Consider the following 18,440-nt stretch of genomic DNA (forward strand, 5'->3'; position numbering starts at 1 on the left):
AGCCATCATCATCATCATCATTATGGACCATGCTGTATCACACCACAGCCATCATCATCATCATCATTATGGACCATGCTGTATCACACCACAGCCATCATCATCATCATCATTATGGACCATGCTGTATCACACCACAGCCATCGTCATCATCATCATCATTATGGACCATGCTGTATCACATCACAGCCATCATCATCATCATTATGGACCATGCTGTATCACACCACAGCCATCATCATCATCATCATGGACCATGCTGTATCACACCACAGCCATCATCATCATCATTATGGACCATGCTGTATCACACCACAGCCATCATCATCATCATCATTATGGACCATGCTGTATCACATCACAGCCATCATCATCATCATTATTATGGACCATCCTGTATCACGCCACAGCCATCATCATCATCATTATGGACCACTCTGTATCACACCACAGCCATCGTCATCATCATCATCATTATGGACCATGCTGTATCACACCACAGCCATCATCATCATCATCATCATTATGGACCATGCTGTATCACACCACAGCCATCATCATCATCATCATCATTATGGACCATGCTGTATCACACCACAGCCATCGTCATCATCATCATCATTATGGACCATGCTGTATCACACCACAGCCATCATCATCATCATCATGGACCATGCTGTATCACACCACAGCCATCATTATCATCATGCAAGTGAGGTGACCTTTCTGTAATAACTCTTAAGACTGATTTCCACAAAACCTAGAAATAATGTTAATTCACAGGCAAATACTTCATGAGAAATTCGCATGTGAAGAAAAACAGATCTGTCCATCCATTGACATGAAAATTACCCATCTGCTTTGATTGAAATCATGGCCCCAGTACAATCACAGCAAGCATTCAGCGCTGAAAATGAAGAGTGTGACTGCAGTCCTGTTGCCATGGAGGAGGAAACAAAGCCAGGAGGAAGCACCCCATGTGGGTGAGCAAGGTGTTCAAGTTCAGGCAGCAGGAGGGCACTCACAACAACCTGAACAATCAATCTGCTTTGAAAGGGAGATCTTTAAAAAAAAACCAAACACTCACTAACAAGAACAGTGTTTGCGTAAGTACTGTACCCAGCAGAGGGAGGTTTCATCCAACGCTGCCTCAGCTGAGAAGGGATCTGCCCCCAAACCAGAACATTCTGAGTGCAGTCAAAAGTTTTGCTCCCTCATCTGAATGAATAGTTTTGCTGCGAAGATCATATGAAGTCTGTGCTATATTTGTGTCGATGAGTATTTATGCAATGACAAAAAGGTTGATCAATGCAAAGATGTTTTCTTTCAGCGTGAAGTTGGCAGGTAAATTTTTTATGTTATGGGGGTCAATGGAATTTCACCTGAAATCTACCCTCTCTCAAAGCAGGACCTCTATCCCTATCATGTGTCCCCCCCTCCACCACCACCCCCCAGTCCCCCATCCCCTTTCCCAAACCCTAGGACAAGCGCCTGTGACTTTGTCTGTCTCCGTCACAAACACCACTTTTCTACATTGTCTGTTGCTGAGCTGGTTCAACATGTACAACACAATGCTGGAGACAGACACATGACAGACAGACACAGACAGTACACAGAAACTGGGTCGTGCAGCGTGTGTGAGGCAGAAGGCAGCTTCATGTGGAGTGGCGTGAGTCTGGGTTTGATTCCAAACACTGACCACACCAACTGTTTCACGCTCTACACACTGCATCCATCCAGCAGCTGGCAAAACCAGAAGGGACCGGGTCAGAAACGATGACACAGAGAGATGGTTGGTGCTACACCTGTAAACCAGTACATGGCAACCAACACATCATGTGGACTGGTCACTTGACAAGAATGCCAGTCAACCAGCCAGCCTACAACACCAAGCACACAGGCATCAGAACCATATGAAGACCACGCCCATGGTGAATTGACAGTTTCAGACACACTTTGTACCCACAGCATGATGCTAATCCAGGCCTCCTATCTTGCTGCAGATCACCAACTTCATCACCTCAAAACACCGTTCCAGTAGAAGTGAGAGAGAAGGGTCAGAGAAAGTGAGGAAGTAAGTACACACTGTACAGATCTGAACTTGTCTACATTTCCTTCTTCATACTGACCACAGCAACAGGTGACACTGTGACCACTGTATGTGAAGTGGTCTCTGCAGGAAAGAAAGCTGCATACCTGGCGTTCAGAGCAACAGTGAGCAAGGCAGGAGGTTGGTCAATCAATGTCCATGCATGAAGGAACAGTTTGTCCATCGTCTCCATGGTTCTCCATCCTGTCCTGTGCCCGGCCACAGCTCTCACAGGGGGCACAACTCTGTCAGTGTCAGTGTCTGTGGACACTGCAACAACTGCAATGGTCCACTGACAGCAAGGCAGACACTCCCCCCCCCCCCCTGCTCCCCCCTCCCCTCCCCCCCACCCCCTCCAGCAGGACCTAGGGTTTTTCTGACAGCTGGGCCTCAAAGCGATCCAGAAGACGTTTGATTTCTTTTCTGGGCCTGGGTCAAGGGAAACAACTGTGATGCACCATGGGGAAGAGCATGAAACAGCGAGTCACACTACTCTCTCACCATTCAGCACCAAAACGATGATATTTATAATCATGATAATGATGATGATGATTAAAGGAAGAGTAGATTTCATCAACATTGCACCTTTTTGCTAACAACCAGAAAGCTCAAACTCTTCATAGCACACTGCACTAAAACATGTTAAAATGAGCACATTACAATAAAGAATGCTGAAATAAGCACATTACATAAAGACAGGGGGTTAGGGGGTGCATGGGAGGGGTAGTACCTCTAGAGGGAGGGCTTGTCACACTCTTCCGGGAGTTGTTCGTCCTCTGTTGGTCCCCACCGGCACCCAGCTCTCACGTATGGGTCCTAGAAGCTGCTGGCATGCGGCAGCACCCAACCCCCGGGCAACAGCTTTGACAGGCTGGCTAAACTAGGTGAGGGTAGCCGACAGGTCTCGAACCCTCGGTGAGTTAGGGCTTGTCTACCCAAGCATGTGAAGACTGGATCCGGCGGACTCTGCGGAAGAAACCTTCATGGTTCAACGGAGAGGAAGGCAGTTGCAGCAGAGCACAGTGGAGTGCTGAGGGCAGGATGAGGCATATAGGACATCCTGGCCATCCACTGCATCCGTTTCCATCTCCAGTCGTCTTGACCTCGTCTTGCCACTGGATACAGACGGTCTCGGACAAGAGAGTGAGGTCGACAGTGCGCAACTCCTCCTCACTATAAACAAAGTCATCGCGCAAGTCATCAGTCATCCTTCATCCCATACCATCATTTTCTCCAAGCCCTGTGGCGACAGGCGAGCGATGAAATGACAGGTGTGGGTACACTGGCAGTCGTAGCCGCGGACCTGCACACAGGCGGCTCAGGCCATAGGGTCGTTTTTCACCGACTGGAGCAGTGGTGGAGATCGGCAGCCCCCAGAGCGACTGAGCAGCCCTCTTCAGGACAGCACTGCTCACCTCCATGGCATGAGGAAGGGGCTAGAAAAGGTGCCCTAAACATTGCCTGCTCCACACCACCCTAGTCAGCATACCGCGGCTGACGGGGACCCTACTCAAGCGGTCGACACACAAAGGAAAGAAAGAAGAAAACAAGCAGCACCCCACTGACCATTGCCACATGGAACGTGCGTACGCTTCTGGACAGAGGCGACTCTGACAGACCACAGAGACGCACAGCACTCATTGCGAGTGAACTAGCCAGGTACAACATCGACATCGCTGCCTTAAGTGAGACCAGACTGGCAGAAGAAGGTGAACTCTGTGAGCGAGGCGCAGGCTACACCTTCTTTTGGAGTGGTCGTGGACCTGAGGAGAGACGTGAGACTGGAGTTGGCTTTGCAGTGAAGACAACACTCGTTGGCAAGCTGGCTGGCCCCCCGAAAGGAGTGAACGATCGCCTGACGACGATGAAACTCCCTCTATGCAACGGGAAGAATTTTACCACCATTGTCAGCGCTACGCACCCACCATGACCAACCCAGATGAGGTCAAGGACAAGTTCTACAAGGACCTGAATGCTGTCATCATCACTGTTCCCAACGCAGACAAGCTCATCATTCTTGGTGATTTTAACGCAAGAGTTGGCTGTGACAGCACCTCCTGGGAAGGCGTGATTGGGAAGCATGGGGTTGGCAACTGTAACAGCAATGGTCAACTACTTCTCCAGACATGTGCTGAGCACGACCTTCTTATCACAAACACCGTCTTCTGCCTCCCTACCCATAACAGGACATCATGGATGCATCCTCGGTCTGGGCATTGGCATCTCATCGACTTTGTCATCGTCAGGAAGAGGGACAGGCAAAACGTACGAGTCACGAGGGCCATGTGTGGCGCCGAGTGCTGGACAGACCACCGCCTTATCGTCTCCAAACTCAACCTCCGCATCCAGCCCAAGAGACGGCCTCAGGGCATGAAAGCACCCAAACACCTGAATTTCAACAAGCTGGAGGTAGGCAACATCAAGCAGAGCTTTGCTGACACCCTGGAGGAACGCCTTGAGTCCACTGTGCTGGACAATCAGAATGTGGAGGCAGCATGGGGCGCACTGCATGAGACGGTGTACAACACTGCCATGGAGTGCCTGGGGCCTTCTGCCAGGAAGCACAAAGACTGGTTTGATGAGAACTGCACTGAGATCAAGCAGCTGCTGGAAGAGAAATGCCAAGCCTACAGAGCCCACATTGAAGATCCCAAGTCACAGTCAAAGAAAGACATACTGAAGAGCACACGCAGCACCATCCAGCTGAAGCTGTGGCAGATGCAGGATTCCTGGTTGAGCAACAAAGCCGATGAGATCCAGGGCTTTGCAGACAGGAACGACATGTAGAACTTCTATAACGGCCTGAAAGAAGTCTACGGTCCCACCACCTCCGGATCTGCTCCACTCCTCAGTGCTGATGGTTCTACCCTAATCACTGACAAGGACGGGATCCTTGAGAGATGGGCTGAACACTTTGACAGCATGCTGAACCGCCCTTCCACCATCAAAGATGAAGCCATCGACTGACTCCCCCAGGTGCCAGTCAGTGAGTCGTTGGATGCCATTCCAACTTTGGAGGAGACCCAGAAAGCTATCCATCTGCTATCCAATGGCAAAGCCCCTGGCTGAGACTCCATTCCAGCTGAGGTCTACAAAGAAGGTGGTATGGCGCTGACTGAGAAGCTTCATCAGCTATTCCAGCTCATCTGGCAGCATGAGGCAGTTCCACAGGACTTAAAGACGCCTCCATCATACACTTGTACAAGCGCAAAGGAAATCGTCAGGCCTGTGACAACCATCGTGGAATATCCCTGCTGTCCGTCGCAGGCAAGACTCTGGCCAGAGTGCTACTCAACCGTCTCGTAGCGCACCTTGAGCAAGGTCTCCTCCCAGAAAGCCAGTGTGGCTTCCGGAAAGAACGTGGGACTATCGACATGGTGTTTGCTGCCAGGCAGCTCCAGGAGAAGTGTCAGGAACAGAACGCCGACCTTTACTCCATCTATGTCGATCTGACCAAGGCCTTCGATACTGTTAGCAGAGATGGCCTTTGGAGAATCATGGCGAAGTATGGATGTCCCAGAAAGTTCATCACCATCATACGGCAACTACATGATGGGATGCTTACCCGAGTCCAAGACAACGGAGAGACTTCAGAACCATTCCCTGTCTCCAACGGAGTCAAGCAAGGGTGTGTTCTTGCCCCCACCCTGTTCAGTCTCATGTTTTCAGCCATGCTGACAGATGCCTTCAGAGATGCTGACGTAGGAATTGGCATCAGGTACCGCACAGATGGCTCACTCTTCAACCTCATGAGGCTTCAAGCAAAAACCAAGGTGAGGACAGACACCGTCAACGACTTCCTGTTTGCTGATGACTGCGCTCTCAATGCTGCCTCTGAAGCCGACATGCAACACAGCGTCGACAAGTTCTCTGCTGCCTGTGACAACTTTGGCCTCACAATCAGCACAAAGAAGACTGAGGTGATGCACCAGCCAGCTCCAGGAAAGCCTTACCTTGAACCAAAGATCTTCATCAACGGGCAATGACTGAATGAGGTGGACAAGTTCACATACCTGGGCAGTACGCTCTCTCGCACAGTTGTCATCGACAACGAGGTGAATGCCAGACTTGCCAAAGCCAGCGCTGCCTTCAGCAGACTCCATAAGAACGTTTGGAACAGGAGAGGCATCACCCTGGAGACGAAGCTCAAAGTATACAAGGCCATAGTTCTCACCACACTGCTCTATGGATGTGAATCATGGACGGTCTACAAACGCCACGCCAAAAAGCTGAACCACTTCCACACCACCAGCCTCAGAAAACTTCTCGGCATAAAGTGGCAAGAGAAGATCCCTGACACAGAGGTGCTCACTCATGAAAACTTGCCAGCATCTACACCATCTTGATGCAGGCCCAGCTGCGCTGGGGAGGCCATGTAGTTCGCATGCCAGACCACCGGCTCCCCAAGAAACTGCTGTACGGCGAACTCCAACATGGCAAGCGCTCCCATGGAGGCCAAAAGAAGCGCTTCAAAGACACTCTGAAAGCTTCTGTGAAGGCCTTCAGCATCAGCCAAAACACATGGGAACTGAATGCAATGGACAGACCAAAGTGGCGTTCAGCTGTCCACAAAGGCGCCAAATCCTGTGAGGCCAACAGAATCGCTGCAGCAGAGCAACCTAGACATGCCAGGAAAAGCAGTGCCAGCAAGTCCCCAACAGCCGCCACCATCCCCTGTCCACACTGCGTCAGAACCTTCCGGGCGCGGATTGGCCTGACCAGTCATCTGCGCACCCACAGAGCCCAACCCACCCACCCCCAGGATGACTAGATGGTCCCCGTCGATCCCGACGGACGAACCACACACATAAAGACATGTTAAAATGAGAACATTACAATATGCATTGTTAAAACATTGTAAGTTATGTCTGATTGGCTTCACTTATTCAAAAGCACTATTTCACACTGCTCACACACATGCATGCACGCACACAAGCAAGCAAGCATGCACACACGCATGCACACACACACTAAAACACACACATCACATGAAATTTACAGTAGGAAAGGAGGAGCGCTTATAGCTTTTAGAGGCGTTTGATTGGCTAAGAGCGGACCGGGCAAGAAGGGGCGTCTTTTCACTGTTAGCCGCGCGAAATTTGGCCAAGCAGAGCAAACCGATAGGCCTAGTTTGCATCAGTTTGACATGGTACAGCATATGACACCAAAATAAAGTTTGTAAGATTTGAGCAATTCCATCTTCTCTATTGAAGTGTGCAGTAAATATTGAGGCATTCACTTCAAACTGAATGAACCTTATTTCCGAGTTTTCCTCCTGCATGATAAGGTCTATTGTACTGAATCGTAAAACCTGCCACCAAGATTACCGGGGCTGATCCACCTTCTCTAGAAGACATATATTATAAAGCAGCTACTCAAAAAAGCAAAATCAATCAGCCAGGACGAATCACATCCAGCTTTTGGGATTTTTGAGATGCTCCCCTGTGGTCAACGGTACAGGAGTATGACGAAAACCAATCGCTTCACCAATAGCTTTTTCCCGAAAGCAGTCAATGCCCTGTCTCTCGAACAAATCCAGTATGATAAATAGAATTGTGCAATCAACAACCATCTACCTGAAGATCTAGTCAGCAGTCCCATCCACATGTAATATGCGGCTTCTGTTCAAACGTGTGTGTGTGTGTGTGTGTGTGTGTGTGTGTGTGTGTATGTGTGTCTGTGAGTTAGTGTTTGTGTGCGTGTGTGTGTGTGTGTGTGTGTTTACGTGCATTTGTGTGTGTGTGTGTGTGTGTGCGTGTGTGTGTGTGTGTGCAGTGCGTGCATCTGTGAGTTTGCACAAGTTTTTATACTGATATGCACTTGAATGTATCCTAATTTCTACTGTATCTGCGTTTGTGTATGATTTTCAATTTATGTTCATACCTTGTTATGTACTATCCCCTCCAATATTCCTTGTGACCCCGGTACACTTGGTAATAAAGACACATATTCTATATTCTATATTCCATATTCTACTGTTCTCTGGTTAACCCATACATTTGCTCCTTCTGTCCCAAATATCAATCTTTCTCACAGGTGTGCGTGTGAACTCACGAACAAGAACTAATTCATAACATGAATGTTAAAACCCTGACAAAGTCAATGTCACTAACAAAGGATACATCTGTGTCTGGTACATGAAGTGTTAAAATCTTGACAAGGTGAATGTCACTAAGAAAGGATACACCTGTGTCCCTATCTGGTACATGAAGTGTTAAAATCTTGACAAAGTGAATGCCACTAAGAAAGGATACACCTGTGTCCCTATCTGTACATGAAGTGTTCAACTCTTGACAAAGTGAATGTCACTAACAAAGGATACACCTGTGTCCCTATCTGTACATGAAGTGTTCAACTCTTGACAAAGTGAATGTCACTAAGAAAGGATACACCTGTGTCCCTATCTGGTACATGAAGTGTTAAAATCTTGACAAAGTGAATGCCACTAAGAAAGGATACACCTGTGTCCCTATCTGTACATGAAGTGTTCAACTCTTGACAAAGTGAATGTCACTAAGAAAGCATACACCTGTGTCCCTATCTGTACATGAAATGTTCAACTCTTGACAAAGTGAATGTCACTAAGAAAGGATACACCTGTGTCCCTATCTGTACATGAAGTGTTCAACTCTTGACAAAGTGAATGTCACTAAGAAAGGATACACCTGTGTCCCTATCTGTACATGAAGTGTTCAACTCTTGACAAAGTGAATGTCACTAAGAAAGGATACACCTGTGTCCCTATCTGTACATGAAGTGTTCAACTCTTGACAAAGTGAATGTCACTAACAAAGGATACACCTGTGTCCCTATCTGTACATGAAGTGTTAAAATCTTGACAAAGTGAATGTCACTAAGAAAGGATACATCTGTGTCCCTACCTGGTACATGAAGTGTTAAAATCTTGACAAGGTGAATGCCACTAAGAAAGGATACATCTGTGTCCCTATCTGGTAGACAGGGGCCATGGTTTTGCTCAGCTCCTCACACTTGGCCATCAGGGCATACATTGACTGTAAACACATGATGAGACTGTAAATACATCAACTGTAAATACATGACAGGGACTGTAAATACCTTGACTGTATACACATGACAGAAAATTATCAATACAAGTCAAGATTTTATTTCATGATGGTAAACTGAATAAGCAACAATTGCTTTTTTACATCAAGCCATCAATGAAAAACAAAAACAAAAAAACATCAACAGTAAACATGTGATACAGACTGTAAATACATCAACTGTAAACATATGATAGAGACTGTAAATACATCAACTGTAAACACATGAATGAGTCTGTAAATACATTTACCATAAACACAAGACAGAGACTGTATATACATCAACACTAAACACATACAGACTGTAAATTCATCGACTGTAAACACATGACAGGGGCTATGAATACATTGACTGTAAACACATAATACTTTTTAATAGAGACTATAAATACATTTTCAAGTTCAACACACAGAGATATATATCAACGAATACATTGACTGTAAACACATAATAGAGACTATAAATACATTGTCAAGTTCAACACACAGAGATATATATCAACTGTAAACACATGATGGAGAGTGTAAATACATTAACTCAGTGACTGCCAATACACAGGGACTGTAAATTATACACCAACTGTAAACACATGATATAGACTGTAAATACACTGACTGCCAATACACAGGGACTGTAAATGTATACACCAACTGTAAACACATGATATAGACTGTAAATACACTGACTGCCAATACACAGGGACTGTAAATGTATACACCAACTGTAAACACATGATATAGACTGTAAATACACTGATTGCCAATACGTAGGGACTGTAAATGTATACACCAACTGTAAACACATGATAGAGACTGTAAATACACTGACTGTCAACACAGGGATTGTAAACTTATACATCAATTGTCAACACATGATAGAGACTCGGTAAATACACTGTCAACACATAGAAACTGTCAACTGTCTACATACAAACTGTAAAGTAATTTCACTATCAACACATACAGGCTCTTAATGGTCAACACACAGAGACTGCAACTTAATTACACTGACTGTCAACACATGATACAGACTATAAATACATCAAATGCCAACACAGAGACCGTTAATTAAATACACTGACTGTCAACACATGATTCAGACTGTAAATACATCAATTGTCAACACAGAGATTGTTAATTAAATAAACTGTCAACACATGATACAGACTGTAAATACATCAACTGTCAACATAGACACTGTAAATTAATAGCACTGACTGTCAACACACGATAGAGACTGTAAATATATCAACTGTCAACACAGAGAGACTGTTAATCAAATACACTGACTGTCAACACACGATACAGACTATAAATACATCAACTGTCAACACAGAGAGACTGTTAATTAAATACACTGACTGTCAACACATGATACAGACTGTAAATACATCAACTGTCAAAACACAGAGACTGTTAACTGTTAATCAAATACAATGACTGTGAACACATGATACAGACTATAAATACATCAACTGTCAACACATAGAGACTGTTAATCAAATACAATGGCTGTCAACACATGACAGAGACTGTAAATACATAAACTGTCAACACACAGAGACTGTTAATCAAATACAATGACTGTCAACACACGATACAGACTGTAAATACATCAACTGTCAACACAGAGAGACTGTTAATCAAATACACTGACTGTCAACACATGATACAGACTGTAAATACATCAACTGTCAACACAGATACAGTTAATTAAATACACTGACTGTCAACACATGATTCAGACTGTAAATATATCAACTGTCAACACAGATACTGTTAATTAAATATACTGACTGTCAACACATAATTCAGACTGTAAATACGCCAACTGTCAACACAGAGACTGTTCATTAAATACACCGACTGTCAACACATGATTCAGACTGTATGTACAACAACTGTAAATACACAGACCATCATGGCACTATGGACAAAAGCAAATACACACACACACACACACACATACACCAATACACAAGACAAGACAGGACACACCCCCCAACCCCAAGACAAGCCAAGAAACCCAGAACAAAGCAGTGTGTGGACAGATCCCAACCCCAGCCACATACCTTGATGCTGGAGTCCACTGACTCACAGGTGATGTCCACTGACGTTTTGTACGCCTCTGAGCACCCCACCGTGATCGCTGACATCTAACACAAACACACACAGTCACAGACAATCACACACACAGTCACACATACACATACACACAGAGAATAAAACAATTCACACACACACACACACACACACACACACATGCACACACACACAGTGATACAAATACAGAAAGGAGAGGGAAGAGACAGGACCTTGTCATCACCATGGTGATCATTCTATGGCAGCAAATCACAAGTGAACAGGAAGGAGAGAGATGAAGAGACAGGACCTTGTCATCACCATGGTGATCATTCTATGACAGCGAATCACAAGTGAACAGAAAGGAGAGAGATGAAGAGACAGGACCTTGTCATCACCATGCTGATCATTCTATGACAGCGAATCACAAGTGAACAGGAAGGAGAGAGATGAAGAGACAGGACCTTGTCATCACCATGGTGATCATTCTATGACAGGGAATCACAAGTGAACAGGAAGGAGAGAGATGAAGAGACAGGACCTTGTCATCACCATGGTGATCATTCTATGACAGCGAATCACAAGTGAACAGAAAGGAGAGAGATGAAGAGACAGGACTTTGTCATCACCATGGTGATCATTCTATGACAGGGTCTGATGGAATCACAAGTGAACAAGGAAGGAGAGGGAAGAGACAGGACCTTGTCATCATCACCATGGTGATCATTCTATGACAGGGAATCACAAGTGAACAGAAAGGAGATGGAGAGACAGGCACCTTGTGCATGATGACAGTGACTCAGAAAAAGAGGTGGGAAATGACAGTCACCTTGTGCAGGTGTTCCTCAAGCTGCCCATCATGTTGTCATGATAATGCCAATAAAAGAGAACAGAACTCTACACTGTAATGCAGTCACCTTGTGCAGGTTGTTAACAGAACTCTACACTATAACAGTCACCATGTTCAGGTTGTTAACAGAACTCTACACTATAACAGTCACCATGTTCAGGTTGTTAACAGAACTCTACAGTATAACAGTCACCCTGTGCACGTTGTTAACAGAACTCTACACTATAACAGTCACCCTGTTCAGGTTGTTAACAGAACTCTACACTATAACAGTCACCCTGTTCAGGTTGTTAACAGAACTCTACATTATAACAGTCACCTTGTGCAGGTTGTTAACAGAACTCTACACTATAACAGTCACCCTGTGCAGGTTGTTAACAGAACTCTACACTATAACAGTCACCTTGTGCAGGTTAACAGAACTCTACACTATAACAGTCACCTTGTGCAGGTTGTTAACAGAACTCTACACTATAACAGTCACCATGTTCAGGTTGTTAACAGAACTTTACACTATAACAGTAACCATGTGCAGGTTGTTAACAGAACTCTACACTATAATGCAGTCATCTTGTGCAGGTTGTTAACAGAACTCTACACTATAACAGTCACCATGTTCAGGTTGTTAACAGAACTCTACACTATAACAGTCACTCTGTGCAGGTTGTTAACAGAACTCTACACTATAACAGTCACCCTGTGCAGGTTGTTTACAGAACTCTTCACTATAACAGTCACCTTGTGCAGGTTGTTAACAGAACTCTACACTATAATGCAGTCATCTTGTGCAGGTTGTTAACAGAACTCTACACTATAACAGTCACCTTGTGCAGGTTGTTAACAGAACTCTACACTATAACAGTCACCCTGTGCAGGTTGTTAACAGAACTCTACACTATAACAGTCACCTTGTGCAGGTTGTTAACAGAACTCTACACTATAACAGTCACCTTGTGCAGGTTGTTAACAGAACTCTACACTATAACAGTCACCTTGTGCAGGTTGTTAACAGAACTCTACACTATAAGTCACCATGTGCAGGTTGTTAACAGAACTCTACACTATAACAGTCACCTTGTGCAGGTTGTTAACAGAACTTTACACTATAACAGTCACCCTCTGCAGGTTGTTAACAGAACTCTTCACTATAATGCAGTCACCTTGTGCAGGTTGTTCCTGAGGTTGCCCATCATGTGGTCCACATTGTCGGCCACATGGCGGGCGGCCATTTCCAGTTCCATGATGGCGGCGGGGTCAATGGGGGGGGCGGCGTCCGGACTCTGGGTCAGAAGACTGCTCGGGGAGCGAGACACACCGCTAGAGGTAGCCGCTGATGTGGCGCTGGACGTGCTGGCCAGACTGCGCTGACTGGACCGCCGACTGCCCATGCTGCCTGAGTCTGGGACATACACACGTACACAGTGTACACACACACACATACAGACTTACATATTCAAACCAGATACACACACCACACACACACACACACAAAACATACACACAGTGATGCACACAGATGTATACATTCCACAGACACACTACACACATGCATACACAAACATGTATACACACACTACACATACACACACAGACATGTATACACTGTTACACACCACATACACATCGAACAAATACACTACACACATCACACATACACACACCTATCCATGCATGCAAGCATGCACACAAACACACACACACACACACACACACTCATACTTCCATCTACTTTCTTGCGGCGAACAAACATATGTATCAGACCATACTTTCTTTTTTCAACAGCAACACATCAATGGAAATACTTTACAACAGTCAAACACACATGCATACATGTAAAGATGTAATCATGTATGCTTTTTCTTGGAAGAGGCACAGGCTCTGAATATAAAATAGTTGTAAATCTCTATCATAATCACTAAACTGAACCACAAGAACTGCACCAGAAATGTAGAGGGAGTCAACACACAACATAGACTGGGACAAGGTCATAGGTCATGACTCAGGGGAAGTCACCCACCTGCCCCAGACATAGGACTGCTCCTGCGGATCTTCTCTGTCAGGTCATCGGCCACAAACTCCACCAGCGCCCCCTTGCGGGTGAGTGTTCCATGGGGCAGACTGCGGGACATGATGTCATCACCGTAGCTGAGATCTCCCCGCACCCTGACGGCCTGAATGTCCAAGGCCTCGCTGCGTGTTCGCTGATGTCCCTCTGCCCGCACTGCCTGGGCCCGGCTCACCCCCTGCTGGGGCTCACTGCTGCTCCGGGTCCTCTCCGGACCCTGGAGAGGCCGTGCTAAAGGCAGGCTCTCCGGCCGGGTAGCGGCCACAGTGGCAGCCACATCCGGGATGACTTCGTGGCTGTCCATGGACAGGGAATCCTCGCCAGCCTGACCCGTCCCCAAAGAGGGTGGCGGCACGATCTCCTGCCCCTCCCCTGAGGCGAGACACATGTGGGGCACTGCGCTGTGGCCGATGCTGTCCTGCGAGGTGTCCTGGGGACTCTCCTCCTCCAGAGTCTCGATGGAGTCCGAGTGAGTGTCTGACCCCTCCCATCCATCCCTGTCCCGCTCCTCCTCCCTCCCCACACGCCCCTCCTCCGACGCACAGATGACGGTGACCATATCCGCCGAGTCTGGAGAGAAGATGTCTCCATTCAGCTGGCCCTCGTCTTGCTGACAGTTCGCCCCCCTCTCCCCACACCCCCACTCCCCCTTCTCGTCCCCCGCAATGCCCGAGTCCACAATGTTGCCGTGGTAACCCACAGCCTCACTGCTGTCCAGCTGTGTCTTAAGGGGCTGGTCCTTGCCCCCCTCTCTGTCCCCCCCTACACTGTGTCCGCACTGCTCAGGTCCCACCTTGATGTCCATGCTGTTTCTGCTGCACCTGCCAACAGGAAGACGTCAGTAGAACCCATCCCTGTTCATGCAGTTTTACATGGCTTACAATGCACCTCATACTCATAGCCACACACTACTTCACCCCACAATGACTAAACCTCAGTGATCACCAAAAACACCAGTACTCAAAGAACTTTCTGATACCAGTGATAATTTTATCATTATATACATATATATATATACATATACATATATATATATATGTCTGCTACTGTGCTTAGCTTCATGTCAATGTCTTCCAACAAGAACTGTAAGTGTAACCTGTCATCTGAACAAACATCTTTTAAATCCAAGGCTGCCAATTTCTGGTTTTGTTGGTCTGTACCTTGATATATCAAATATATAATCAATACATGTTTACAAGTAACTTCAACATACACTAAAACTTTTAACTTCACCATTCGCTAAAATTGTTCAATGAACATCCATGAAAACTATTCAACTTCAGTTATCTTTCTTAATTGAAAGTTTAATTACTTATTTTCAAATAAATTGATTTTGATCATTCTTCTGTGAAATAAGATTAGTTAAAGGAGTATCTTAAGACAAAGGCTTACAGTTACACACACACACAAACACACAATGTCACACACACAAACATACACACACACAGAATGGAAAGATTAATTAAATGAGTATCTGATCACACACACACACACACACACAATGTCACACACACAATCACACACACACACACACAATGTCACACACACACACACACACGTGTGTGTACTCGCACACATCAGCTTCATTTAATTTCATCCAGAATACAGCAGAAGTAGCAACAGATTCAGGTGTCAAACAATACCATTGGTGATTTTTTTTTTTTAACAGTAACACTTGACAGTAATATTAGAGGTATCATCTTATGTGATTCACATTGATGTTTTTGACTTTTTGCATTCATTATCAGTTGTTTCGCTTGTCAGTTTAACGACTTCTCTTTTACAAAGTCCTTTAAGTAATTTCCTGTAACTGTATTTAGAGTTTTTTTTGTTTTGTTTTTTCTTCCAAATTTTACCCACATTTTTACCCTCATTTGCCCAGTTTCTCCCAACCCTCCATTCATCCACATCTCCCACCCCTTCTAACCGTTAATACTCAGATGTATTCATAAATACTTTAACAAAATGTCTTCAATCACCGATATGTGACGGGACATTAAACAAAAATTCCTCCTCCTTCACATTTAATCATGCATGTGTGTGTGTGTGTGTGTGTGTGTGTGTGTGTGTGCGCGCACGCGCGCTTGTGCAGTGGCGTGCTTTATTCCTCAATACTATGTGAAAGTTATGCAAAATGTACAGTTATCTAATATTAGTAATAAGATTAGCGAAAGTTACGCAAGATGTACAGTTATTAGTAATAAGTAGTAGAAGGCAAAGTTGGTATCTGAAGGTTTGTCGTTTACTGGGTTTATCAACTGATAAATAAGTTGATTAGGATGATGTTCAATAATTAAGAATTAAGAATTAATTAAGAATAACTGATTAACCAAACTTGTCATCTGCACGATTTACTTTAGGCTTGATAAATATGTTGTACAGAGCATCTGCATAATAACTTATAAGTGATGGTTCCCTCATATTGCTGTTTTTCTTCCTTCTCATATATATATATATATATATATATATATATATATATATATATGGATAAACACAAATATTTTCGACGTCATGATTCTGAAAATCTGGAACTGGTTTTGTGTCACAACTGACCAGTACTATCCCTGGCGATATTTGCGGAATTTTGGCTGGTGATCGATTGACAAAAACAAGTTTTAATATCAACGCTGTTTTTACCATAATGTGACGACAATAAACGAGAGTCTTACCGGACATGTATTCACTGTTGGAACAAGTGGCCATTCAAATCAGCTTCTTGTTATTGTCTGGACATCACGGGACAGTGTCGTCTGACTAGGTAGGAAGTCAACTTGGACATGCGTGCTTCACACTTCCGTCTCTTTTCACACGATGGTCATGTGATCCGGTCTTCCAGTCCAGACTATAGCCCCCATCTAAAGTATCCCCCTGGATAAGAAAGGTCAGATTTCCAATCAGAATGACTGTATCATCTCATCTCAATTAAAGAAATTACGAATGATGAAGTCTGTGATACATACAGATTAAGAGCAGAAAAACAAATGAACGCACACAACAGATAGTATGGAACTTGAACAAAAACACACCACTTCAGCCGCCGACTGAGTAGTCACGGTCACTGTTCGTACCATGGTTGCCTCTCGTTTGGAAGACACCTTAATTCATTCCCCGTCTTTTATATTAATCTTTATTCTATCGTACTTAATACATTTGTTATCTGTTTGGTTTATTTATCTTACTGAAATTTGTCTTAATTCTATACATACCCAATTTCCTTCGGCCGCTTCTCAGTCTATTTCGAGTCCGTCCCCACCCTCTCACCGGCCAATTTCTCAGTATCCGGCTTTTCTGCAGAAGTTTTGCAGGCTCTTCAGGCCTGACTAGGACGTTCAGTTGACTCTCCCTCCATCACCTTTCCCTAAAAAAAACACCTGAACAACACCATCAGTAAAACAGCAGGTCCAGTGTGCTGTATATGGGTCAGCCCACAGTGTTTATCAGTGTGACGCTCAGTCAGAATTGAACACCACCATAAAACAGCAGGTCCAGTGTGCTGTATATCATGTGGGTCAGCCCACAGTGTTTATCAGTGTGACGCTCAGTCAGAACTGAACACCACCATAAAACAGCAGGTCCAGTGTGCTGTATATCATGTGGGTCAGCCCACAGTGTTTATCAGTGTGACGCTCAGTCAGAACTGAACACCACCATAAAACAGCAGGTCCAGTGTGCTGTATATCATGTGGGTCAGCCCACAGTGTTTATCAGTGTGACGCTCAGTCAGAACTGAACACCACCATAAAACAGCAGGTCCAGTGTGCTGTATATGGGTCAGCCCACAGTGTTTATCAGTGTGACGCTCAGTCAGAACTGAACACCTGGTCAGCCCACAGTGTTTATCAGTGTGACGCTCAGTCAGAACGGTCAGTCAATAGTTGAATATTATTGACATTCTACTAAATTCTTATTCTTGTTGCTTATAGTCCAGCTGACTGCACAGGGCCATATCAGGACTGTCAAACCATACAAATGCTCAACCGCGTTAACTGGCACAAAAGTGTTACATCTAAAGACAATACGAAAAGCCAACACAAACCCACAAAGCACAGTTCATGACACAGAATCCCAACCATTTTATTCACAAAACTAACATACGTTTCCAAACCAGTCATGTGCCTTCACAAAACTAACATACGTTTCCAAACCAGTCATGTGCCTTCACAAAACTAACATACGTTTCCAAACCAGTCATGTGTCTTAACAAAACTAACATACGTTTCCAAACCAGTCATGTGCCTTCACAAAACTAACATTCTTGATTGTTGTGTAATAAGTCATCTTGTGTCTTAC

General features: G+C 44.9%; 1 protein-coding gene across 1 annotated transcript; it reads right to left on the reverse strand.

The window, feature by feature from the left end:
• Nucleotides 1-2,175: 2,175 nt before the first annotated feature.
• Nucleotides 2,176-16,948, reverse strand: LOC143299951 (uncharacterized). The gene is made up of 6 exons (XM_076613494.1): nt 16,820-16,948; nt 14,103-14,971; nt 13,246-13,484; nt 11,226-11,309; nt 9,026-9,102; nt 2,176-2,512 (listed from the first exon to the last, which is right to left on the reverse strand). Exons 2-6 carry the CDS (start codon nt 14,953-14,955, stop codon nt 2,455-2,457), a joined length of 1,311 nt encoding a protein of 436 aa, XP_076469609.1. The 5' UTR covers nt 14,956-14,971; nt 16,820-16,948; the 3' UTR covers nt 2,176-2,454.
• Nucleotides 16,949-18,440: the final 1,492 nt, after the last annotated feature.

Source organism: Babylonia areolata, chromosome 25 (genome assembly GCF_041734735.1).
Source record: "Babylonia areolata isolate BAREFJ2019XMU chromosome 25, ASM4173473v1, whole genome shotgun sequence".
Classification (NCBI taxonomy): domain Eukaryota; kingdom Metazoa; phylum Mollusca; class Gastropoda; order Neogastropoda; family Buccinidae; genus Babylonia; species Babylonia areolata.

Coding starts and splice junctions, on each gene's coding strand:
- LOC143299951 (XM_076613494.1), bottom strand. CDS start 14,955: ATGGACATCAAGGTGGGACCTGAGCAGTGCGGACACAGTGTAGGGGGG. Junction 13,485..14,102: donor CAGTCCTATGTCTGGGGCAG/GTGGGTGACTTC, acceptor TGTATGTCCCAG/ACTCAGGCAGCATGGGCAGT. Junction 2,513..9,025: donor TACCAGATAGGGACACAGAT/GTATCCTTTCTT, acceptor ACCCAGGCCCAG/AAAAGAAATCAAACGTCTTC.